A 27,005-nucleotide genomic window follows, 5' to 3' on the forward strand; every position below is an offset into this window, starting at 1 on the left:
AGGAAATATCTGCTGGAAAAACATTTAGAGAGACCATCCTTCTTGCTTCTATCACTGGAATACAGTTTGGCTTCTGGGCCTTCTGAAAAAGGAGAATGCTAATGTAGTCATGGCCTCCTGGCTGCTTGTTGGTCTAGATTAGGTGGCTAATCTCAGTGTCACATGGAGCAAAATTAGCAGTCAAAATCTGACATGGCTTAGCCTCAAATTTGATATGGAATAGCCTCAACTTGATGAACTTCGATTTCTTGTGTTACATGTGGCTGGACTTTAGCCTCCATGCTGTAGCCCTTGTCTGCAGAGAACCTTACTTTTACTTAACTAGCATGGAGCCAGCACTGGTAGTGACCCTGTGCAGGTATTGTGTGCTTTTTGTTATTTGGAATTGTTATTTATTGACTGTCTGTTCTCAAAGATTTAAAACAGGGGAACTTAAAAAAACTTCTGAGAGAGCTAAGTGTCAAGGGTGAGTGTAATATGTGTGTAGGAAATAGGACAGGACTGAAAGCCAAAGAGAGGAGTATGTGGTCCCATGAAGTAACATAGTAGATTTCTTTATTCTTCCAGCTTTCTTCAGAGTTTCCTTGTTTCTGTTTTCTCCTTTTGTTACTGTGCTTGTATCTACTTCTCTTTTCTCAGCTGCCTCAAGAGGTAGTGACAAGTTATGATGTTTTAGTGTTTTAGTTCTTTTGCAAGAAGTAGAAGTGAAAGATTTGCCTGAGAGTGCTACTGAGGCATATTTTGGTTGTTTTTTTTTGTGGGTGGTTTTGTTTGTTTGTTTGTTTTTGGTTTTTGGTTCGTTTTCTTTGTTTGTGTTTAAGAAGGAGAGGATATTTAGACTGCCCCTTTCTGGCTGTGGGCTGAGCACCAGCTGCTGGGGTTTGATGTGGTGGAGTTTCCTGGAAAATACTCAGGGTAGGCATGCGATACAACCTGATGACCAAAGCTTGTGTTTTGAAAGTTGCCAAGCAGCCCAGCACTTCCCTAGGGTCACACCCAGAGTGGAGTTGTTTTGCTGCACACACTACTTTTGTTCAGCAGTTGTTTCCTTTGCTCAGAGGAGGCATTTCTGGGTAGCACAGGAACTTGTGCTGTTTGCAAGGTGTTTGCTTCCATCAGGGCTGCAACTCAGGGACCCTGTGCTCTGGGAATGATACTGTCTCTGGGTAGTTTTCTTGTGGTCTTTTCTGTCATGACTTGTGTGTTCTGGCACACCCCTTCTTGATCAGTGCCCTGACCCTAGCATAGTTCCTGGCAGGGCTGGGTTTGTGGGTGATTGTTTCTTCCACTTACAGGAGTGGGCTGAAAGCAGGAAACTGGCTGGCAAAATGTCCTGTGGGATTTGGGGGTTCGGGTACTAAGGCAGTTCTGCCGGCAGGTGGCAGTTTGTACTGCCGGCAGGTTCTGTGGAGACCTGGGAGTCCTTTTGACTTTGGGAGGAAAGCTCTGCTCACAAGCAACACAGTAAAACCATGAAGATCAGGGATGGTTTGAAACAGAATGCAGACAGGAAGAAACTATATATTTTATGTTCTTTGTGAGGACTGTACTGATAAGCTGTTTACATTGTGTTTGTAAAGGCTCCTGCAGATACCAGGCTCTGAGGTTTGTTTAGTTCCTTTTCTCTGTGTGTTTTCTGTATGTTTTGGGGTGTTCTTTCTTGGCTTGCCACACTCCCCATGCCCTTGTCCCTTCTCATTGTTCTAGGTTCATTCTCTGAATTTATCATTAGTTCTAATGTGAAGTTCATGCTGAAATTGAGCAAGTGCTCCTTCTTTATCAGTCAAGCTAGGTTTTTCTTTCCTACAGTAAGATACATCTATAGCCATAAACACATGAAACCCAAAAGCCTGGTAGGGAATAGAGTTTGACAGACAAGATGCTTTTAGGTGACCATGTTAGTAGGAATGAGATCTTCAAAGCTGTCTACCTGTGGTTCATGTTGTACTTAGCTGGAGTTGAAGTTAGTTTGACTGAGGCTGAATTGCTTGTTTGTGAGATGCTGGCATAGTTCCACCCATCCAAGTAACACCGACAACGAAGTATGTATGTAACTCTATATGGGAAGTGACCTAATGTATGAGTGCAGGATACAAAGGACAGTGGGTGACCACTCCACACAATGCCTTGTGATTTCTGTGTAATGTGCAGAGGGGGGAAGGTATTCCTTTAGAAGCTGTGCTGTCTCCATACAGTCAGCTCCCATTGTTTTAGACTCCTCACTCCATTTTCTCTGTTATCAACTCCTTGCTCACTTGTCAGCAAAGATGTAAGTGTGCATCTGAAAATAACCAAGTGTACTCTTATCCTTACATGCACATGGTTGTCCTGCAAATTCTTTCTTTCGCTGAATGTGAAAAATTAAAAAAAAACACAAAACAACCAAAGACTGGGTGAAGGAAAGAAGCCATCCTCCCACCCTCACTGCAGTCTCCACTGTGAAGAATTAGTTTACTATATAGCATTATGTATGGCTAGAGATGTGCCTAGCAAAAAGGGAACTGATGAAATAATCAAAGTTACCTAGATCAGCAAGCATAATAAAAATTCCTTTAAGGAAATAAAAGCAAGCTGAAATAACCAGTGAAACTTGAGTGGCTGTCTTGAGAGACATAGGTTAGAGAGATTTAGTATGTCCAGAATGGGAGAGACACACCAGCCAGTCAAATGCCAATGTATGAAAAGGTACAAGACATGCTAGCAGGTAATCCATTAATAACTACCCAAGGGATACTGAAGTGGGAAGAAATATGCACAAGAGAGCTCAGCTGAAGTGTTCTGTCTGTTTTGCATCGTCTTTATGGAAAGAAAAGATTAGAAACTGTAACAAGAAATTAACCAGGACAAAAGTCTTTGAAAACATTTGTTTTAATCTCATTTAGAAAACAGAGAACATGAGGAGGAATATTGTCAAAAAATCACTGTAAAGCAGACTGAGCACCTTCATTTCCTGAGGAACAGGGCATGGAGAAATACATATTTGCAACAAAACAAGTGAGGTGAGGGTGTTCATACATTTAAGCTAAGAAGAAACTAAAGCAGTAGAACATGGTACTTTCAAAAATAGTATGAAAAAGGGTGAAATTTATTCATTTTAATAATATTTAATTATTTCTGTGAAGTGCTGAAAGCTATAGAGTTGCAAGAGCATAAGCAGAACCTGGAATGATCCATGCTTTACTAAGAATCACGAGTTCATAACTTATTAACTATTTAAGTTGGTTTTGATCTGCTTGTAGAAATTTGTTTGCCAAATGTGTTTTCCAGAAAACTGAAAGTTGAAAATTGCTTAGATTACAAACCCCAGAATCCATAACAGCAACTCAAAAGGATATGGTTCACTATATTTTGTTGTATAATTTTTTGATTAATTATCAGTTAATTGTTTTAAGTGTAAGGTGCTACATTTTTCTCAATAAAATGGAGGTACCACCTAGGAGAAGAGGACGTGCTTTTCTGTCTGTTGGATATCAGTTAATCATAAATCACTATCACAGATGACGATGTCGTCTTGGGTGTTCTTAGTAGAGAAGTTACTTAATTGTTTATCTTTGCAGTTCTAATCAGAAATAATTAAAAAACCTTTGTGGAAACACAGTCAGGGTCTTATAAAAAATATACCTGGTGTTTGAGCATGGGGGATGGTATTAATCTGTATATTGTCTCATAACAAATATGTGCATCTCAGAAGAGGGAGGGGAGGAAGAATGAAGGGGGAGAGATTGTGTAACTGTAGCACTGACAATATTGCTGCGATTTAAGTGGTGAACTAATGTCTAGCCATGAACGAGTGTAATTATGGTCTTCTGTTTTTCTAAATAGGCAACTACATCAGAGCCTGTTCGTATTTCCTGCTGGTATACAGATTTTAAACTTGCAGTAGAAGTTAATGACAATAGCATCATAACAGCATCATAAAAAGTTGCCTTTCCAATTACTCGTTAATAGCTTTTCCGGTTATTAGGCCTTTTGAATTGCTTAGAAATGCTCAGGATTTATTATATGGTACAGTAGAAGAATTTTCTTGGTTGGCATGTTTTCCATGATAATTCTTATTTTTTTACTGCCTAGCCTTCACATTCTAGTGGATTTCTTTTCTATAATAAAACTGCACTTTTTTTTTTTCTGTGTGTGCGTGAATGAGGGTGTTTTTTTCTCCTCACATTTTATTGGTCATTTCCTTTGCATTCATTTTTCACTCATTTTTGGGATAAAACAAGCCAGTTTACTTATCTGTACAACTGAAACTTCCTCATCTCATCTATAAAGTCTATTTCTTTTGCAATCCTAATAAAAAAGAGAAAGGCGGTAAAGGTTTGAATTTCTCAGATTTTATTTCTTTGTTCCCAAGACCATCATCTTGGGCTGTGTAGATTCTTGCATTTTTCTGAAGAGAAAAACTAATATTTAGGCCAGGAAAACTCCTCCAAAACAACCCCAATGAAAAAAATCAACTCTGTTTCTTTGAGATTGAGAGCAATTAAGTAATCCAAAGATAGATGTATAAAAGAAAAGTCTTTTATGTGTACATGTACACAGAAAGGTTTTTGATTGTCTAGTGGATGTCAGCAGTTGTTTTTTTTTGAAGATCACCTGTCATTTTTGCTCTCAGATGGTTGCAGGCAGTGAGATGATGCTTTGAAAAAGATAGCCTTAAAAAGACAGCCAGGGAAAAAGAAAGTTTGTAGTTACAGGCTGGCTCTCGTCTTTCAAAGCATGGGAGGCAGATCTTGTTTCTCTGTGTAACCCAGTAGTCCCTCTGAGAAGGTTGCAAGGACCTCTTAAATGATATGTGCAGGTTGATTCTCTATGAAAACGAATTCACATGTGGGCATCTAACTGAGGGAGGCTTGGAAGACACTCACATATGTACCAGAGCTAACAGAATAGTGTGGATGAAGGCAGAGGAGAATAGCTCCTGATAGGTAATTGCAGACTCCTTGAACCATAAAGTACAATGCAACTTTCCCAAGTGGATTATAGTTCCAGTTATCAGGGTTTTGTAAAGTACGTAGGCAGGAGATTGACAGTATGAGTTCATCTTGGTATTCTCTGCCCTGTTGTCTGATAGAATAATAATGTTCTTTTTAGTGCAATTTTTAGTGCTTGGGATGCTTTTGACAATGTAATTTCTGGCTTAGAAAGGTAAAAACAAGGTAATTAATGATGTATAGAGAAGTCTGTGTTACTTCCCCATTCTCTCCTTCTTCCCCTTCTTCAACAGAGGTGAGTTCCACTAAGTTACAGTGGAATTGCAGGTCTTCCTCAATCCAGCAAGAATAAGTTTCTCTTACAAAGATTGGTGCTCTTGTCAGGAAGCAGCAAGAGCAGGGCTGCCTTATAGGCAGCTGACAGGATGGGAAGGGCACAATCCTTGTTGGCACAGCCCAGTCCCTTTGTTCCCAAGCAGAGCAAAGGTGCTGGCAGCAAGGGTTCAAATTGACTCTCCAGGGGTCGATCATGAGACAAATGGCAGCAATCCAGGAAGCCTGGACAATGAGTCAATGTCAGCAGGGAACAGAGCCGGGCACAGGCCTGCTTACAGCACTGCTCAGGGCAGGACCAAAGGCTGGGGGGTGCATGGGGCTCCTGGCAGAACGTGCTGGCTGGGGACCATGATCAGCCTGATCATGGCAGTGTAAAGGTACACGGGAGCACTCAGGGCCTCGACAGTCTTTGCTGTTTACTCTGGGGTGAATCTCAGCAAGAGTTCCAAGAGCTATGAGAGTGGTTAAAGAGGGAGCTCCAGTGTATTGCTCTTCCAAAAAAAAGGCTTAGATAGCTCTTCCTTACTTGGTGTGATGGGGTAGGGGTTGTGCTGAATGATGGTGTTTTCTCTTCGTACTGATGTGGAAATGGAAAAAGTGCAGATTGATTCACTAAGTATTTACTGCAAACATACCATGGGTTGTTTAGTTTCCTGATGAATATTTAGCATGACATTGTATTTAATTGTATATGATAATTAAACTTATATATTTAGAACTATTGTGACTGTTTTGGGTATTGATACACTCTCAAAATTCTTCATTATAATATAGGTTAGAAGGTACCTCAGGAGGTAATCTGTTCTGACTTCTTCTAAAAGCGTGTTTCTTAGATTAAATGCTAATGACATTGTTTACTTGACTTCTAGTCTCCCTGTGCCCTTGTTTGACTGTCCTCAAAGTAAAAAAGTTTCTACCTTGAATTGGGGTTTTTTTTGTGTTAAAACTTCTCAGCTACATCTTGGCCTAAATTTAAAGCTCTAATTTTATTTGTAACATTTTTGCAGTTCTTGTTGGCTGTTGGTATCCATTTTTAGAACTGTGTGCAATCTTGATATGTTTGTGAGCATGAGGGGCCGCAGCACAGAATGCAAGTCAAGATTGTGTCAAAAGGTGCCCTGGGAGTTCCTGTAATCATCTTTACCAGTGTGTCTTAGGTGTGAACTGTGACACTGTTTGTATTTCAGTCCTGGATTTCTGTTTCTTGAGAAAAATCTGCCAGCAGCAAAGGCAGAAAAATACAGTGGTAGTAAATTGTAGTCCAAGACCAAGTTAAGGAGATACATAAGGCTTGCAAGCTAAAAATGATCTGTGAAGTAGAACATCAAAAATGCACATTCCTCTGTGCGCTAATGCTTTCTTCATATTCCAGTTGTAACTGGCTCTCTATTCCCCACCCTAGCCCACTTATTCATTAATGTCCCTACTTCTAGAGGTGAGGCTTTTTGTCACTAAGAGAGCATGCCCTTGTATTACTAGTAAATACAATATTTTGGGATAATTTGTGCCAGGCATATCTTCTAAACTTATTTGTATTGAGCTTTTCTTTACATGCAGCAAAATCTTCTTGATATCAAAACAAACTAAAGTTTTTGAAAGCTTGTATGTATAGTACTTAAGGTAACTAATAGAAATTGTTCCCTTTCCCTTAACAGATGTGTGCAATAGTACCAATCTTCCTGAAGTCGAAATCATCAGTCTCCTGGAAGAGCAGCTGCCTCATTATAAGTTAAGAGCAGATACAATCTACGGTTATGACCACGACGACTGGCTTCACACACCTCTCATCTCCCCTGATGCGAATATTGACTTAACAACTGAGCAAATAGAAGAGACCTTGAAATACTTCCGTAAGTCAAAAACTCAGAAACTGTACTGAGAAACAAATAAAATAGTGCTATTTTTGTTACCTTCTTTGAAGTATCTGTGCAATTCTTTGAAAGCTGTGGAGAGCAAGAGAACTGTTTGTGGTTTACTGCTTTGGTCTCCAAGATTCTGGTACATAGAAAACGAAGGGAACATTTAATCAAGAACAGGCATTGCATTTGTGATTTGCGCCTACACCTTTCCACATTATCAAATACTGGAGAAACTGAAATACTTCTTTTTGCTTGTGGTCTCTCTCAAAGAGACTGAAGTTTCTGTATCTATGCAGCTTAGGAAGCTTAGACCTCTTTCCACATCCAGTTTTTAAAAATGTGTTCTCTGACACATTGCACTGTTGTCTGGTGGCACTATGTGCCAGCATCACAGAATGGCATTAAATAATTTTTCTGCAGCTTAAGCTTCTAGAAAAGCCTTGTGAAGAACCAAACTCTCAACCATTTGGTTGAGATGGTTTGTCCCTTCATTATTTCTTCTGTTCATATTCATACTATCAGACAAAAAAAAAAAATATTTGTGCCTAGAGAGAACATGAGTACAGTTGTGACCTTTGTGGTTGTTCTTTCCTTTGTTTGAGCCTGTAGATACTTTATTGTGGTGAATGGATTCATGTCTCTGGTTTCTTCCACTGTGATTATTGACTTAGATGTGCAGTTAGAAAAGACTTCTGTGATTCTTCTCAATGACTGCTATGCAAAAGCAATAGCAGTGGATTTACATGGGTTATAGTAATAGGTAGATTTAGGTAGACTTACTGAGGAACTGTAGAGCTTCAGGAGAGATGAGTTACAGGGCTCAGCACAAAGCTATGCAAAGATGGCTTCATTGCATTTTGAAGCACCTGAACAATCACTTTGTAAGGAGAACAGCTGTTAAAGTAAAGCATGAATAACATGAAGAGCTGAGTTTCTGATGGTCATGCTTCAATAAATGGCTTGAAGTATTTTAGTAGAAAACTTGCATATGCTTTCCACCTACCCCCAGTCCCACAAAAACAGTGGGAAGGGGGTGAGACAAGCTGAAGCTGATCTGTGGAATCAAGTGTACTACCACTGGTTTTGTAGTAGCCTATTGGTGCTGCTACAGTGATGGCAGAAGTTGGCTTAAATAAATATTTTGAAATCTAATGTTTCCAAGGTCTTTAGTAACCTGATTAGGCCTGTCTCACAAGTAAAAGTTGTCTGCGTGGGTGGGCTGTTGCAATAACCATGGGAAAAATGTTTTGCTAGTGGGACAAGGAACTCAAAAATCCCCATGGCAGCGTCCTTCTACCAACTGAGATGATGGTAGGTGTGTGACTGCTGGGGATGGATACAAAATACAACCTGTGCAGAGGATGAATTGAGACAGCCCTGAGGAAAGGACTTGGAAGTGTTGGTTGACAGCTCAACCTGATCCAGAAATTTACACTTGTAGCCAAGAAAGCCAAGTGTATCCTGGGCTGCATCGAAAGAAACATAGTCAGTAGGTCCAGGAAGGTCAAGGTCAAGGGAGGTAATTGTCCCCACCTACTCTCTCCTTGTGAGACTCCCACCTGGAGTATGTGTTCAGCTCTGAGGCCTCCAACATAAGCATGACGTGGACCTGTTGGAGCGAGTTCAGAGGGACACAGAGATGATCAGAGGGCTGGAACAGCTCTGCTGTGAAGACAGGCCAACAGAGTTGGAGTTGTTCAGCCTGGAGAAGAGAAGGCTTTGGGGAGACTTCAGAGCACCTTTCAGTACCTAAAGGGGGATATAGGAAAGCAAGAGAGGGACTTTTAAGCAGACCCTGTAGTGATAGGACAAGGGATGATGACTTTAAACTGATAGAGTGTCAGTTTAGATTAGTTATATGGAAGAAATTCCTTACTGTGAGGGTGGTGATGCACTGGAACAGCTTGCCCAAAGAAGTTGTGGATGTCCCATCCCTAGAAATTATCAATGAGGCTTTGAATGAGGCTTTGAGCAATCCAGTCTAGTTGAAGATTCCCTGCCTATGGCAGGTTGTTTGGAACTAGGTGACTTCTAAAGGTCCCTTCCAACCCAAACCCTTCTATGATTCTCTGAAGATGAAGCTGTGAAATAACAGAGAAATTGGATAGCACAGCTGCCCAAAACTGAATACTTAACAATTTTATCTAGCTTTTAGCTTACAAGCATAATGACTGCAAGTTCACCATGTTGCTGTGGTTGTAGATTTCTTCCAGTCAACTGGTTTGAATGAAAAAAAAAAAACCCTGAGTATAATTCCTGCCACAGTATAATTCCTGCCACAGTATATATTTTCTGCTTTTATTAGGAAATAACTTCTTAAAAAGAGGAAGCAAGCAAGCAAAGAGATTTTCGATAAAGAAACATTTATTTCTTACTGCTTATAGACAGACATTTTTGTATAGATAGTAATTCAAGAAGTTTAAGCAAGTTTGGGTCTAGCCTTAGACTGATTCCCTAGAAACTGATATCTGACTTAACCCTTGTTCAGTTACTGTAAACAAGTCACAGACTCTATCTATATATGAGAATTCAAGAACATAATAAATTTGCATGTTTCAAAATTATTATATTGATTGCAAACATTGGTTTATGGCACAATGAACTATGAAAATAAAAATACTATTTTAAGTAAATTGGCAGGAAGGTTTTGTGAATTATGCCACCACCACTGTGAATTATGCTACCACCACTTTGGAGAATGTTCCAGGGTGTGACTGCTTGCACAATTTTCAGTGCTGCAATTAAGCTACTCCTCTTTTACCTGTTTAGTTTGTTTCAAAAGCCTTGATGAGGGTATGAGGAAATACTGTAGCTCATCTCTTTGCAAGTTTGATTTTTCAAAGACTTATGAAAATTTCCTTGCAGTTGTTCGCATGTTGAGATTGATGATGGTTTATAACCTGTTGGTGGAAACGTGATGAGTTTCCCACTGTGTTGATCCATATAGCAGAAGAATCAGAAATTACCCTTAGGCATACTGTTGTGGCTTGTTAGAGCAGATTTTTGTGGCTTCCTGTCCAATTCACAGCCACAAAGGCTCAGAATCAGTAAGAATCTTCTGGGCCACGTAACACAAGATGATGGACATAAGGCTATTTAGCTCTCATTTTAAATTAATTTTTGAAGATACTGGTAGAAAAATGAACAGTCAAATATCCAAGCATTTTAATTTATTCAGTGCTTTTTGTGGGGATTTAACCTATAACATAGGATAGGCGATGTAGAGAATTAGTTCTTAAAATTTAGTTTGCCATTGGATAAGAGAAGGCACTTGGGAAGAACTGAATAGTATTAGGCCTACAACTGTTCTTTTACATTCTGGAACTCCAAAGCACATCTTTGTTATTCTTTCCTTCAGATGGAAGGCTGAGCCAGTTCTTGTCGAATGAATAAAATAAAACTGATCTCATCCTAAATCATAGTCACATAAATTCAGTGTCACCTGACCAGTCTCATTATACAGTTGAAGCAGAGTGTCTTTTAGGTAAAATGAAAGTATGATGCAGCAAAATGACATTCCATCTCCCTGCCCCCAGATTAGGGGCAGTCAAGCTCACTTTTAGCTGGGGGCAGTGGGGAGGCCTGTGTGAGAGCCAGGCCTAGAACACAGCTACCAGAGACAGTGAGCAGGAACAGCAGTCTGAGTTTTTCCTTGACAACTTAGGGAGACAGGGCCCATCTGGGAACTCTCTGAGAAACTGAGGGTGCCTGCTGCTGCATGTAAGGAGAAGGTAAGGTGAGCCACAGGCATGTGGGCCTCAGGAAGTCCTAGTGGCTTCTGAGAAGCTGTCAGCTGCTCTTGACCCAAGGGTATCCCTAGCCTTCTTTGCAGCTGCTGCTCATTAGGGTCGGTCAGACACAGCCAAGAGATGTAGCAGTTTCTCTGTTATGGTGAAAAGAAGGGATCTTCATCTGAGTTCAGAATAACCTAAGTCTTCAGATGTGGTGGCAGTGTGCCACAGGGTGCCTTCTCCAGGTTTTGGAGTACCTGTCCCTCAGAGCAGAGACTTTAGCCCAGACAGAGCTTCAGATTGGGAAGGCAGCCCTGCAAGAGTCAGGTTGCTGGGAGTGCCCAGAGCTGCTCTGTATCCTGAGGTAGAGAGAAATGGCCTCCTTTCATGCAGGAGGTGTGCATGTGGAAAAGCTGTCACCAGGTGGAGAGGCTGAGAGGAAGTCACCAGGCTGTGCAGCATCAGGGAGGGTGAGACACAGGCAGGATCTAGGAGTGGCTGAAACACCAAAGGACTGTGCTCCTGTTGAGAGGGACCTTGACAGGCTGGAGCCATGAGTCAAGGGCAGCCTTGTGCTGTTCAGCAGAGGGAAATGCAAAGTCCTGCAGCTGTGAGGAACAACCCCATGCACCAGTAGATGCTAGGGTCCAGCTGTTGGAATGCAGCCTTGCAGAAAAGGACCTGGGGCATCCTGGTGAACACCAAGGAGGACATAAGCCAGATATATGCCTCTGCTGAAAAGCAGACTAATGGCATCCTGAGCTGTATTAGGAAGCTGTACTGGGCTCCCTTATTCTATATTCCTTCAGTGTAATGCATTCCTTTCCTCTCCCAGGAAGCTGCAATCATATCTCTCAGTGGGTTTTTGCCTTGTTAGAAAAATAGGTCATAACCATGCAGCTGTAATATTTTTGTCTAGCCAATTGAGCATGGTATTAAGCTCAACTTAATTTTACAAATGTTTTTGCTGTCTTCATGAAAAATATAACAAAAAAAAGGAGGAGATTGTCATGTACATTATTTCCATCTGGCAAAATGGAAAATGGTTTGCAAATTTGTTTGCAAAATTTGTTTCTTTAAAGCTTTATTCTTGATTTCCTTAATTGTAGATAGGAGTGTATTCTCTTAAATGTCTGGCTCTTGCTGTTATGGTCTTACTTACAGTGTTTAAGTGTGCTCAGTGATACCTTAGTTAAACTGCACAGCTGGTTTTGCAGGAAGGTTGCCAAAGACATCAATTTTGATTTTATACAAATGCATAAAGAGTGCTCTCCAGTAATTATCTGGGGGAAGGGAGATATTATCCTTTCATGTGGAAAATAGCTTTTTGTGATTATGTACTTTAATTTCATCCAACTGCCCCTGTCTCATGTTAAATAATTTTGTTTCAGTGGGAGAGCAGTTTGACCCTCTTCTGCATTAGAAGTCTTTTCCTTGTATCAGGTGAGGTCAGTGTGCCCTTAGGGTGTGAAGCTACGACCTGGAGGAAACACTTGTACTATTTTGAAGCCTTGAATAGTCATCCAAGTTTGATGAAAAAGAGTCAATCAAATCTGAAGAACCCATTTTTCTAAATACCAATTTTGAAAGCTGCTGGTAACAATGCCCTCAGTGCTCTAGATATTACTCTGGGCTCTACTCTTTCCAGGTAAAGCAAGACTTCTTGTTAAGTAAAATACTGCCCTGGAAGAGATCACTGTCCTAAGTCACAAAGTTGTTTGTCCTTACCAAATATGTAGTCACAGGATGACTCCTATCCAGTGTTCTTTTAGAAGGTGAAAACACCAGTAACTCTTCACTTCAGTAAATGATTCCAGTTTAGAAATAAGTGTGACATCCCATCCTTGAAAATCAATTGGGCTTTTAAATATGCCTTTTTTGTCAGTATGCAAAGTATGTGTGGTGGCAATGCTTGATTGTGATTAATATGCATTGCATAGTGGAGGCCTGTACAGCTACTGCTCTGATAAAAAAGGACTCCAGACAATGTTAATGGGATGGGCAACTTTATCCTGAGTGGTGGTGACTGTACTGGTGACTGTAGAAAATGATGATGTGATATGGTGTGTAATTATCTGAACCATCCTGAGCCTGTAGCCAAGAGAAGAAATGTGACCCAGAGGTAATAAAATGGGAGGTAATCCATTGCAGCTGCCCTGGAAATACTCCATCCAACTCCAGTGTTCAGTTTCAAAAAGCATCCTTACAGAATTGTAAAAGGTTCAGAGAAAAAAGCTGAGAATGACTAAGCATGAAAACACAGGATTTATAGTGGCATGCTATGTAATGACATTCTTTTAAGACTTTGTCAGCAGCGATGACTTGCTGTGGCTTTGAACTCTAGCAACACAGTGCACTACAGTCTTGAGTGTGCTGCTGGGGTAGATAAAAGTACCTTTGTGAAAAATTATCTTCAAACAAAGGGAAGGGTTTGTGTGTATTTTATAACCTGGGTAATTTAGGTACATCAGTTTAATGCTGACCTACAGCATGGATTTATTTCAGCAAAAAGGAAGGAGAGGGCTCTTGAGCTTTCCAAGCCACCTTTTCTTGCTAATGAAACCCCTTTGTAACCACAAACTTAAGGAATGCTTAGTCTAGCTGTTTACAGTTGGCTACCAGAATTCTTTATCAATCTGTATGCTTTGCCCTGTGGAGAACAAAGATAAAGGGAGGGGTTTGTTTAGTTAGAAGTAAACATTAAAAAATAGAACACAATTTAGCAGCTGAAAGCGAATGCTGAACAAACATGAGTAACTGTATTTAGGTTTGGAATTGGAAAATGCAGCTTCCTTATAGTCACAGACTTATTACCCTAAATTTTTTTTTTAGCCCCATTGTATATGAACTTTTAGGTAAGTAACGCAGTAATACCCCAACCAAATGTAGTGTTGCAATATGGAGATTGGAATACACAGAAGTTCAAAGTTTGTAGAATCAGTCCACCTGAAAAATGTACTCTTCTGATAAGTTTACTATAAAATGAATCTAATACACCGCTGTAGGAAGGAAAAGTAGGGCTGCAAAGGTTGAAAGGAGGTTCTGCAAGTGTGCAGCTGCTTTGTCAGCTTGGTCACAAATTCCCATTCAACTTGACAACCCTTCCAGCTTTATAGAGTACAATTCCTCATGTAATTGAAGGGATGCTTGGGAGTGGATACCTGGATATATAGTATTCTGTCTGCCTAGGGTTTCTGTCTTCATGCTGGGAAGATAATACACTTATTCTATATTTTCAAGTCTCTTGAGGAGTTCTGAAATCGTTTGGCCATACAAGTGATTTTCTCCACAGAAAAGTGATGCCTTTCTGAATTGCGCCAGTATGCTTCCAATCAGATCTGTAAAAATATATAAATTAAAAAAAAAAAAAAAAAAAAGCTCTAAGCCCCTACCTTGAGCTATTTTTATCCTGTCTCATTGAAAAGGGAGTGTGTGTGCCATAGGAAGGACAGAGAGAAGAAAATTCTAGCATGTTGAAGATTTCCTTTGTTTAAATGTCAGCAAATAAAAAAAGGAGATTGTCTCTGCAGCAATTTAAGGTGGTAGCCAGTGTTAATTCTTTCTATTTTAAATGCTTATTTAATAACATTAACCAGACTGAAATTACCTTTTGGACAAAAATAATACAAGTAGAACAAATAGATTATATGCAGAGCAATTGAGTTGATGTTGCCATAGGAACCTTTATTTTTCTCTGGCGGTATTTTAAGTGTAGCCTTAATTGCATTTAATAGCATGTATAGTTTTTTCCTTGTGTGTATGCATAACTGAAACTCTGCAAGACTCAAAGCTACTGCAGTGATAATTTCTTATACCAGGAAAGTTGAATACTGCTGTGGTCAAGAAACCAAAGCATTTTCCTCTGCATCACTTGACTAGGCATTACTTACTTCTGTTACAGTAAAGCAAAGTGGTACCAGGTGGGGAGTAGAATAAGTGTTCCAGATGTGTGGAACTCTTTGGAAGAGAATGTTGGAGATGCTAAAAATGTATGTGGACTCAAGAACAGAGAGGATAAGTCATTCAGGAATTCCTAAAAGTAGCAGTAGCTGTATCTGTCTCAGACTGTCTCTGGAGATTAAGAAATTAGAGGTTGGGAGGGCAGTTGTGGGAAATGTTGGACAGTTCTCTATTGCCTGCTCATGGCTATTCTTGTGGATGGAGTCTTTGGCTAGACAGACACCAAAGACTTCCCTGGTCAGACCCAATACGGCCTCCTACCTTAATCTACCGGGATACATTAAGTCACAGTCAATCCCAGTGCTTCTACTGGTGTTTGCAAAGAATTAGCATTTCCTAAAAGAAGAGGAGAAATGGGTGAAGGCTATGTGCTGGTTATGAACAAAATGGATGTCAGTCCACTTGGGATCTGTACCTGCACATATTCAGACATACTTTTTGAATTGCGGTGTTTGATGATTTAATGCCATCTGTTCCTCAGACAGGTTCTCTCCTAATAGCTTAAACATAATTTTATTGGGGGCTGCAAAAGTATTTTCTTCCATTTCTAAAACACTGAACACAAACATGAAGTTATTCTGGATGATGACCTTCAGCATTTTTAGGAATAGAGTAGTGAAAATTTGGCCTAACCTCCTGTCTTCAGTTGTGGAACTTAGATGCTTAGGAAGAAAAAAGCGGGGGGGGGGGGGGAAGTGCTTCATGGAGAGGGCAAAAAGTAGAAACAGATTAGCTTTTTTTTGCAAGGAGAAATTTATTGCTGTCCTGATTTTGCCAATTCTGTCTTTTTTTTTTTTTTTTTTTTGTTTATTTGGCATTTTTCAACAGCAGGATGCAGAAAGGGTTCTATTATATCAGACCAGAATAGTGTAACAATGCAGTAACATAGTTTAATTTTCCATGGGGAAGACAGGCTTTTATCAAACTGTATGGAGGAGAGTAGTAATGGACTAGATTTTCATTATTAATGTACCCCATGTCCCCAGTGAGTTGCAACAGTGTGATGCTGTTGTTCTGTGAGCAGTAGCAATGGGTTGTATCATCTTTCTTAGCAACGATTTTTGTTTCCAGTATGGAGGACTCCTTCTAGCCTGTAAAGCCAGTAACAGCAAAATGCATTTTCTTCATCTCTGCATTGCTTTTGGAGCCAGCTCGTCTCCATGGCAACACATTAGCCTGAAAGAGATGTGGAGACTGGGGAGGAAAGGAATGAGTTAGAACCAGCCAGGCGGTGGTGTGTGTCCCCAACGTCAGCGCATCAGCCTTTTGATAGGAGGATTTTGTTAACACCCATCCAAGGCTCCTGTGCAGAGCTTCTTTATTAGAGGAGCCGCCAGGGCATCTGCTTCCTTTCTGCATCCTTTTTCTATTTTTTTTTTTCCTTCCAAATACACCCTCTACACCCCCTCTCTTTTATTTTAGTTGTGGCCTCAGTGAAGATGTGCAGCTCATTTTCAGCTTCCCGTGAGCTGCCTTGTGCTCTGGCATTTTGCAAAGGCAGGAAGGCATGGCTGCATTTCACTTGACCTTAGCAGCGAAGTGAAATCTCCTGTATGTCACTGAAGGATACTGACTATGCAGAAATTCATTGAAGCAGATTATTATGAACTGGACTGGTATTATGAAGAATGCACGGATGGTAACTATTTCCTTCTAGTCTCTTGTTGCAGAATTTGGAGCTTGTAAGACTGGAGCATCATTATTCAATGGTTTTAAAAAGGAAATACCCAGAAAAAGGCAACACCCAGGTGTAGCAGAGATGCCTGCACCTCTTTTGCACCTCAGCATCTCTTGTGAGTGTGCTGCAAGAGACTGCTGTATAGCTTTTTCCTCTCTGAAGGGAGTGGCAGAGCAGCATATGCTCTGTATGAGCTGTCTTTGGGCAGGGGAAAGAATATTCGAAAAGCTAACTGTATCTATAATAATTGAGGTAAATTTAAATATACTGATGGTAATATTGATAATTGGTTCGAGTTTGAAGTCTGTGTTTTTCCTGCATTACCTATATCCTGTATTATGTATATATTTCATGTGTTAGTAGGCAGTCCATGTTTTCTCTCTGGTTATTTGTCTGTGAAAGACATTAAAAATGTAGATTTTTAAAAGTGAGCAGGTTGACTTTTTGAATTAGAAGAATTACAAACTCTGTCAAGCATTATCTTTCGTGCTGTTTGCAATTTTTATTTAATATTTGCTAGGATGATTATTTCTGTATCAGGACACTGAATGTTTTCACCAGGCTTCTGATAGAAGGCACACAAGAAAGGGTAAGGAACTGTTAAACTGTATTCTCTGCAGCAAGAAAAAAATCAAGATCCCTTATTGATGCCACTCTGAAGCAAGATGCAGCCTTTGGGAATGCAGAAGTTTTACATTAATTTTATTCTAGCTGGAGAGCTTAGCTTAAACAAAGCAAGTCCAAAACCACAGTGAAGCAAAGCACAAAAAGCAGAAAGGATCGTAGGCCCAGGGGATAATGTATATATGTAATACAAAAAGATATTTCTGTGGTAGTTTTCTACAATACCAGAGGGGAATGTGAAGTGTAAAGATAAGGGTGACAAAATTCAAATTTTTTTATGGTTCTTTTGAGTGTCATGTGCCTCCATTTTGGAACTGAATGCAGTTTCAGAAGCTTGTTACACTTGAACTTCTATTATGTTTAATTGATTACTCCTGTCCAGGTGTTCAAAGATAGAGGTGCATATTTATTTGAGAGATCTGACCACTTTAAGTTGGATTGAATCCATTATGTAACCTTTATCCTCTCGGTTTAACCCTAGTAAATACTGTAGCATCTGATTAATCTGTATGATGTAACAGCCTGAGTTGGCCTGCTTTTAGAAGCTTAAGAAACAGACCAGTTGAATGGTCAATAGAATCTGTAACTTTCCCTAGGTTAAAACTCCCACAGGTAGCTTTTTTTTTTTTCAGTTGTTCATTTTTATGATCTGTCGTCTGTCTGGTCAAAGTGTCATATGGAAGTGTGGTGTGCCTGAATGTCTGAGCTAAGAGCTGATCTGCTTATCCATTTTGGCTTAAGCTTTGTACTGCACTGGAGAAACTGTGGGAGTTCCATGGTAATGGAATAAGCAACAGGTGTTGGGCAAACATTTAAATACCTTGTGGGATGAGGGCCTCAGGTGCACAGTAGTGGTTGGTTGGATTCTGGGCTTACAGGTTTTCCTGTCAATGCTGAGCCCCTGCCCAGAATACTTCTTCCATGAGCTGAGATCTGCAGAGTCAGCTGGAGTATGTGCTGGCAGTCTGCTTGAAATACTTGGGAAGGTCTTCCCTAAGAGAAAGAAGGTTTAATATCTGATAGGGAAATAATCTTTCCAGCAGGTAAGGCATAATGCTTTTTTGCATTTTTTTAATTGCTGTTATTTTTTAAATTAAAGTATTCGTTTTTACTTGCTGAAGGGTAGTGCTGTCCCTGCCTAGTCTCAGTCCTGTCTCAGCTTCTCAGGTGAATGGCAGTCTCATAGGGTTCATACAATTTTATGGGGTTTAGCTTTCTTTTGCTTCTTGGAGTTCAGGTGTGTGTGAGAAAGGAAGATTTGAGAGATGCAGTGGAAGACAGAGTCTTTGGCCTTAGATACTGGAATGTTCATTTGGGTTTAAAATAGTGTTGGCATTTGCACTTGACAGAGAAAGATATTCTAATTGTGATAGCAGACAAAAGGCATCATTATAGTAGAAAACAAAGCTTTTCCAAAAACCTGAAGCAGATGACATATTAAAAGAGATGCCTGTCTCTTGATTGGCTTTTTATTTTTCTGCTATGTGTTTCTTGATACCAAAGTCATTTTCCTGAGATTCTTACAGGAATCTCAGGATTCCTGAGATTTTTTACATTCGGCATAGTGAGATAGGCAGTTGCAGCTCAGCTGACCTGTTTTGAGTATCTATTTTAAGACAAGTTGAAGCACAGTTAGAGAGCCAATTTCTCTGCCATACATGGACTCTTCAGAACTCAGATGTATGTGTGCATTCAGTTGTGAATCCCACCCAGTTCACCCTTCATGATAAATATAACATTGGAAAATAGTGGGTGGTACATTAAAACTAATAGGAATCTTCACAAGGTAATATCCTGCAGAATTATTTTTCTGATGAAATTGTTCATACATTCTTTGTCAGGGCCTCTGGGACTCAGATTTCCATTTAAAACACATGACTTCATTTGGTTTCCTTTATTTAATAATTATTTTAACAGCATATGGTTTCTTGTTCTTCAAGGGGAAAATAGTCTAAAATTATATCAGGATATAAAGTTTTACTGATATTATTTAACTTAATAGGTAAAGCAGCCACTGACTGTTGCATCAGATGTAATGAATTTCTGTACTGACTGACAGTAATGATGTCTTCAACTTGCATTTGTTAGTGGTATTTTTTTAATATCTTGCAAAAGAAAAAATGCTCAAAATTTACAATTTATAAGTCTTGACAAAGACTTTCTAGAGCTGGAATAATTAATTAATTCTTTTACATAAGGTCCTTTAGTTTATTTTTGGTAGGAGTAGGTGGAAATAGACAATAAAATGTCACACTCTTTTTGAATTACTGATGTTAACTAACATTACAATAAATTGAAACTTCTGTAAATAACTACTACACTATGCTTTTTACATACATTTTCAAGTATAATATTTTATAATATGAGTGACACTTGTCATCTTACTTGGTGTTAATAAAGTATATTGTGTAGGTGGACTGGGGAAAGAGCTGGGCCTATACTTGATTAGGAAAGTAGCTATTTTCGTAGCAGACTTGGACAGAACCAGTGATAAAGAGGAAAAGCTGAAACTTTTCTACTCTTATTACAAAAGATAACAGTATAAAAGTTTAGGATCTTCTAAATATTTTTTGTAGGAAAAAATACATTCTTAAAAACCTCACATGCAACTTGGGTGAAAAAATTAATACTAAACCTCTAACAAACTACCAAACAAGTAAACAAAAAGATAAATATATATCTATAGAAATTTTTATGAATATGCTTGGTCCCTGCCTCTCCCTTAGTGCAATATTTTTCTAATGAACAGTGCTTTCTGGAGAAATCCAGACTGACTTTAGAGCAAATTACTTTTCTTGTGGTTTCTTCCATTACTTGTTTATTTCTACCTCAACAGCCTATAACGATGCATGAGTTCAGTTTCCTGCAATTCCAGATGACTTTGTGAATGTGCAATTGGATCTTTTCTCCTTCTTTCATTGGCCCTGAGTTTTTGCAATTTCATGTGGAGGAAATGGTATCTTTCCCTTTTTTCCCCTGCCAGACTCATGGTGTGCCTGGTTTGTTACACATGCCAAACCTCCTAACCACTTTTACGTTTGCCTGAGCCACTCCATCTTGTTCCAGCCTCCCTTCCTGTGTTTTCTTCCCACTCACATTGAAATGCTTTTACCACCTGTTATGTTTGCAGTTATTGTTTAGAGCTTGTCTCCTCTATTCTATTTTCCACTCCAGGGATACAATTATCAGCAAGCTCACTAACTTTCTTTTTAACAATAGTAGACAATGTTATCTTGTTCTCCTTATCTCTTATGAATGATTACTTACTGTTGCCTTGCTTATGTTTGTGTGGTGACCCATCATCTCCCTCATATATCGGCCCCTTTTGTGTCCATCCCTGTGGACAGAATAACTCTGGTGTTACTCTGAATCTCAGTGGATGCTGGCACTGGGTATGCTACTGAAGTCTAGGAGAATCTTATGCCTTTGGCATGCAGCTTCTGAAACAGCACTTGCTCTATAGTTATGCAGCTAAAATGCTCATTCAGGTTGTTCTCATTGTGGTCCCATGTCTTTTATCTCTATACATGATAAATATAGTTGAACCTGGTTTATATTAATGGAATTGTTGATACTATTTTCCTGGTTTTCTGCTTTTTGCCATGCCACTTCTTTCTCTTTATTCCTTCATTGACTCCTTGTTCCTTATCAAGCCACATAATCCACATAAGGCAACACACATTGCAGCATAGAGATTTTTTTTTTTTTGTTTTGTTCTGTTCAACTGCTAAGTATCTAGATAAGTGTTTTCCCATTCGTTCAATTTCTTTCCCTTTCTGCAAGAGTAACATGCTGTCCTTTTCGTTGAGTGATAGAAGATATTTTGTGTGGGATTTTGAAAGAGTGGGAAACATAAAACCTGTAAAAATTTGAACAAACTAACTTTGCTTGACTGTGCATATTAACAGAAAGCATAGATTCAATAACCAATTTATCTCCCTCCCTGAAGAGCTCACCCCAAAATGGCCACATTTCTTCATCAGCATATTTAAATACAAGTGCTGCCATTTCATCTGCTGTTTTTAGACTTGTTGGCTTACACAGAATCTCTTTGTTCTAGATGCAGCATTGTTAGTAACAGTTAATTGTGCAGAAGTTAGATATTTTTATTGATAAAGGAAAGTTTAAATGATTTGAATGCATTGGAGTTCCTTGGAAATAATGAGTCAGGATATGAGAGTTTGTTTGCATTGTGTCCAGCCTCACCCTTCTTCAAACTAGCTCCTGGTTTGTGTGTTTCCTGTTTCATGGCAGAGCTGCTGAATATACTCTGTACCTCAGTGCAGCCATTGTACTGGGAGTGTGCTCAGAGCACTTCAGTCCCCTTAACAAGCTTCCTGACAGGAGGTAAAGCCTCCTAATTCAGAGTGGCTGCATTTGCAGCAAATGCACCAAATTTACTTCCCATTAATAAGTATCTTCATTCTACTATACTCTTAAAGTCTCTGAGTATGTGTTTACAGGAAATGTTAAAAATCTCTTTTGAATCTTTCCAGTTTAGAATGTATATTTTCAGAATGAAATACAACATAGCTGCCTTTTTTTTTCTTCTTTTTTTTTTCTTTTTCTTTTCATCTATAGCTTCTTATTGTTTGGTGTTGGTTGGAAACCTGGCTCATAATCTTTGGCAAGTAAATATTCCTGCATTGCTTAAGGGGGTGTAATGCAGAATACATGAAAAATGTGTTGATAGTGTGACAGTGGGGCATTCATTCCTTCTCCACCCATTACAAATTTGCTCCAGCATTTCTCATATGCTGATATCAAAATAGGAATTACAATGCTTTCTCTCAGCTTTTGAACGTCAAGAGTCCTCCTGTGTGGTACAAGTTGATATTAGTCACAGTTCAGAAGCCAGCTTGTGGGAATGTTCAGTTACTCTCCTTATATTGTCATGTGTTTTGAACAACAACATGCCTCCTTTCAGTGTGTCCTTCATAAACTGTAGTTAGCTGTAGTTGACCACTTGTCAGGATTATTAAAACCATAGCATGTTTGGCAGGGGTGGACTTTTCTGTCCCTAGGCTTTAAAAAGTGCTTCCTGCATTCTTTTAATATGACTTATTGTTTTGGTTACTCTCTCAATTTCCATTTTCTAGCTATTACTGAAATGTGATAAATGGTCACTGAATGGCAAGTAGGTATTTAAGACCCTTACTGTCTGATTGTAAGTATTTTTAAAGAGTTGATTCACTATTACAGAGAAGAACTGAAGACACAAAAGTTCTAAGCATCAGAAACTAGAAGCAGTCCTCATTATTATTAAAATTACATATTTTAATATAATGATGTGGGGAGAAAGAGGCAATCCTATTTTTTCCCCCGAGTTCTTGAGGTTATTGCTGCTGCTGAATATTGCAGTAAATTTTGGCAGTCAAAGATCAAGTTGCTTTGAGTGGCAAAATCTTTATTCAGAAATTGTTTCTGAATAAAGGGTGTTTCTTCCCTCAGCAACCACTTACATGTATTTAATATCCTTTGGCTGTTATTTATATAAACATTGTTGCATTGTTTTCATATAAATATCAAGAATTTAAAACATAGAACAGAATCATTCATCATTATTGTGTAAAAGTAGTTACTTCCCATCTCATACTACCCCATTCTTCGTCACTGCTAGAGAAATGGTAATAGCAAAATTGTTCCTACGTGACCCAAACTGTTACATTCTGCTGGCTTGTAATGTAATGTTTGTCTCTCTGTTCCCAGCAGTTATGTCCCCTCAGAGGATGATGAGGTGCCTTTGCCTTGCACTGCCCCCACTTTGCCTGCAAATGTTTTGCCCCGTGGATAGGAATGCTTTAGCAGCAAAGGGCGCCTGCTTGCTGCTGCAAGTAAGGGAGGCAACTTAGCAAACATTAAATAACTATGGCTACAAAAAGCTAAATAAGAAAGTTAGCCTGCCCTGTGTGTGTAGTCAAGATTAGCAAACACAGGCTGTTGGAAACAAAGAGGTCTGAGCACAGGAGATTTGTTTCTTGTTGAACAAAGAGATGCATGCACCCCTGAAAATTCACTTGGGTGCCATATGTGGACTTGTGAGGCATTTCTTTTCCCACAGCAGACTGAAGAGAAGAATGACTGTGGAAAATATGGTATTTGACAGCTAATGGGATGTGTCATTTAAGTTCTTTGTACTAGTGTAATCTCTCCTGCAGTAAAAAGGTCTCCTTTCCCCAGCCCAGTTCTTCACTTAATGGTTCTAGCGTGTGGTGGAAGCTGCAGTACTGCACAATAGCCCTGGGTATGAAGATCTCTCTGCTGGGTGGGATTGGCTGTATGTGCACAGGCTCAGGCTATTCACGGCTCCAGTGAGGTCTTGCTGCATTGGGCAAGGTGAGAGGTGATTTATGACTCTGTGCTGGTGCACACCCTTCCCTAGGTATGACAGACAGAGGCTGGGTCAGACTTCCGTGTTGAGACACTTGCAGGGAGCTACCACTTCACTCGAAAGAGCAGGGGCAGAGGAGAGGGAGCCTTGTTTATGTGAGGAATGCCAGGGAGGGTCTTTCAGCCCCCTGACTTTGTCTGAAATATGTTAGTGGGGCTTTTGAGCAAAAACTGGCTACTGTCAGAGCTGGTCTGAGGAGCAACATAAACCTTCTAGTAATTATTAGACAGATGGTCTCTTCCCTCCTCCACCCCATCTGTGCAACTCAAAGCTGTTGCACTAAGGACATGTACTCAGTCTCTCCAGAGTTCCCTGGCTGAGCATGTGAGTGAGGAAAGATGGTATCCTGCTTTGTGGAGTCCTTGCTCTGCTCTCCCCAAAGATACAGCCTCCAAGGGAATGACTTCCCATCACCTGTGAGACTAAGGCATTATTCCGTGTCTATCTGGGATAACTGCAGCAATGTCAGTAAACGAAGAGGAAAGTTATGAATATGACTATGAAAAGGAAAATGAGAGGAAATGCACTTTTAACAGGCAGAGCCTTGATATCTTGGAAGAAGGTACTTCTCACCTTTTGTTTTTAATCTTTCATGGTGATAGCACGTGGCAACCTACAAGTGATTTGAGTGATATTTGTGGATTAAAAAGACAAAATTTTGTGTTTTACATGTGTAGCTGGTATGTTTGGATGAAGTATTTGTCTAATATCTAAATAAGATAAATCTTTATGTATACTTCTTTAAATAAGAAAGGCATGATCAATAGATGAAGGCTGTGCAATATATATTTTATAACGAAATAGAAATTGGGAAATCTTCTCTCTCTGGAATTATAGTGCATTTTTTATATGCACAAAATGTGTGTGTCTTATGAAACTGTATATTTTAGGTTGTCATTCCCAGCAGGTGCTTCTAGAACAGAGCAGCAATTTTGTGCTTATCCATGAATTTGAAAGCGCATAGACAGAAATAATCCAAGTCTGGTGTCTTATGACTTAAATTTTCAATATAAAAACCAACCCAAAAATGTTGTCGTACTTTCTGGAAATAATGGGCAACTGGCCCATTCAGTTGGAAATGGGAAAGTATGTGCATTGAAAATCCTCCTGTGCACCTGCTGTATAGAGAGGCTATCTATCCTAGGGCTGCTTCCAGCCAATCTGGTAACCTTCTTCAGGGTTTCAGGTAGCAAAAGCTGAGTGCCCCATTCCTGTTACTTCATCTGCTGTAAATTGTTCTCTGAAGCAGTAGTTTTATGGTAGAGAATTGTTACTTCCAAATAAAGCCGATGTAGGGATGGTTTGAAGGATTGTTAGGACAGAAAATGCGACGTGCTGTGAATTTACATCTTCGCTTATTACATGGTTAAGAGTTCCTATGTCCAGGGTTCTTGGTGAATGAACCATGCTCTTTGAATGCCATTGCATAGGATTTTCCTGTAAAAACTGCCTCACAATCAAACATCCCACCTGGTTTTCAGATTTGTGTGTCCATGCAAAAAAGAAAGGTGCTGAAGAAACTATTAAAGATAAAAAGAAAATTTAAAACTGGGGATTTGGATGGAGAGGAAGCTTATCAAGAGAGGCTGACATTTTTTATATTTTATTTCTTTTATTTTAGCAATTAAGTTATTACTGAAGCATACATCGTGCTGTTCTTGTTCTTTCTGCTGACTTTACCTTTCATCCAGATCTAACAGTCTGAAGCTGCTCTTGTTGATTTTGAGGGGGGGAAAAGAAAAATTTGAGTTCTATCTGGGATAAATTTAGCCCTGTCTTTCTACAGTGCTTTCCTCTCAAAAGCTCAGTATGTGTTTGAAATGTCTTCTAAAGATGCCTTTTCTTTTCCACCTATGCGTTCATACCACCTACACACTCTGTGTAGCAGAGATACAGATACACAAAACTTAAATATGGTATTTCTATGTATCTTCGCACGTGGGAGTGCTTGCAAAGGGTAGTATTTCTCTAAGAGAATGGGTGAGTCAATCCATTCTGTAAGTAAAGCGGATGCAAACACCAGCAAGTAGCTTCTTCATCCTGAACAAAGGAAACATTTTAGCTATATCTGGCTGTAAATCTGCTACCAGAAATGGAAAATCAGAGGATATGCTTCACTTCAACCATTTATAGTTATTGAAAAGAAGAAGATAAAAACTGTATAATTAGGACTCCTTAACTGTTTGGCCCATTCCATATGCAGGATGTGTACTCACTTCTTGACTATTACTTCTGTAGTCATTTTGATGTAGTGAGGTTTTTCTCTGTCCTGATGTTTAGATGCTGTAACTCCCCTGAGTCCTGTTTCTGGAGCCTGTCATGGAACTAACATTATGCCTGGCAGCACTGCAGTCAGCTCTCTTGATGAGAGTGGAAGGCACCTTTGGAACTGGCATTGCTTTGGAATTGTAAAGTTGCCTGACAGCAATATGTTTACTTTTCATTTGATAAGCTGGCCTTGGGGCTGACTGCAGTGAAACTTTGCTCAGGGATATCTGTTGATAGTGTCTTTCAGATTTTCTTCATAAAGGAACCTGAGCTATGAAAGGACAACCTGTCAACTTCCTTTGATTAGTGATTTGTTGAGTCAGCTGTTTCTGAAAGGGAGCTATGTTTTGATTCTTGCTTTTGCAGATGGGACACAAAAAGATTCTTACCTCTGTAGGACCTATTATGGCAGCCATTTCCATTTACTAATGTAGTAGTTTAAAAGTCCTGTTTATCTAAAGTACTTAGTAAATGCAGGCAAAGAATCTATCTCAAGTTGAATTAAAAAGAAAAAAGCAAGTCTTGGGATCACTATTAAAATTTTAAATCAGACACTCCAGGAATCTGACTTTCAGAAAATGTAAAATACAATGGGATGGAGGTTATCCAGAGCTCTGGAATCTGAATGCTAGAGCAAAAAAGAGAGCTGACATTCTTGAAAGCTTTGGTGCAACTATTCCCTCCCAAAGAGTTGGAATAGTAAAAGACCATATATCTAAGAAAGGAGACAGCTGACAATGTGTGGCTTACAAGCTTGTAACTTCAATTTTAGGATTTTTAAAGATGTACAGTCCAGATCCTGATTTAAATTTTTCACACATTTTTTAGTTACATTGACTACAGTCTTAGACATTTCTTGACAAAAAATGAATGGAAGGAAATGTCAAGACAGTAACGCAGTGGCAAGTAGTAAAAAATCCTGCAAAAAAGGTTTTAGCTTTGAAGAGAAGAGCTATCCTGAGCTGTATCTGTAAATAATGTATGCATTTAAGGCAATTAAGAGAATTAAGGTGTTCTCTCCAGAGACTTTTTCTCATTTTCTTAGTTTCACTTTGTGTCTGTATTTTCCAAGTTACCACATTTGATCTGTTTATGCTCAGAAAAGGAACAAGTGTCTGATGCTCTTTTTGAAATTTTTGAAATTTCTTTTAACTTGATTTTTCATTCATCACTAGAAAATTTGATGCAGTTCATGTCCTACTTAGAGGACATACTTTGAAATTATTC

At 39.3% G+C, this 27,005-nt stretch overlaps 1 protein-coding gene across 10 annotated transcripts in view; it reads left to right on the plus strand.

Annotated features, from left to right (window-relative positions):
* Positions 1 to 27,005, plus strand: part of TRAK1 (trafficking kinesin protein 1) — a 124,221-nt gene that overhangs the window by 51,550 nt on the left and 45,666 nt on the right. For 6 of the 10 annotated variants that reach the window (XM_068204490.1, XM_068204510.1, XM_068204518.1 and 3 more), the window contains exon 3: positions 6,923 to 7,117. Coding sequence is in view for 9 of the 10 variants with exons in the window: in XM_068204510.1 (XP_068060611.1) it covers positions 6,923 to 7,117 (195 nt within the window). In the remaining variant the exon portion in view is untranslated. Of the gene's footprint in view, positions 1 to 6,922; positions 7,118 to 16,141; positions 16,457 to 23,629; positions 24,073 to 27,005 lie in introns of those variants that run through there. The other 4 variants (XM_068204501.1, XM_068204537.1, XM_068204496.1 and 1 more) reach the window with 3 other exon arrangements.

Source organism: Anomalospiza imberbis, chromosome 1 (genome assembly GCF_031753505.1).
Source record: "Anomalospiza imberbis isolate Cuckoo-Finch-1a 21T00152 chromosome 1, ASM3175350v1, whole genome shotgun sequence".
Classification (NCBI taxonomy): domain Eukaryota; kingdom Metazoa; phylum Chordata; class Aves; order Passeriformes; family Viduidae; genus Anomalospiza; species Anomalospiza imberbis.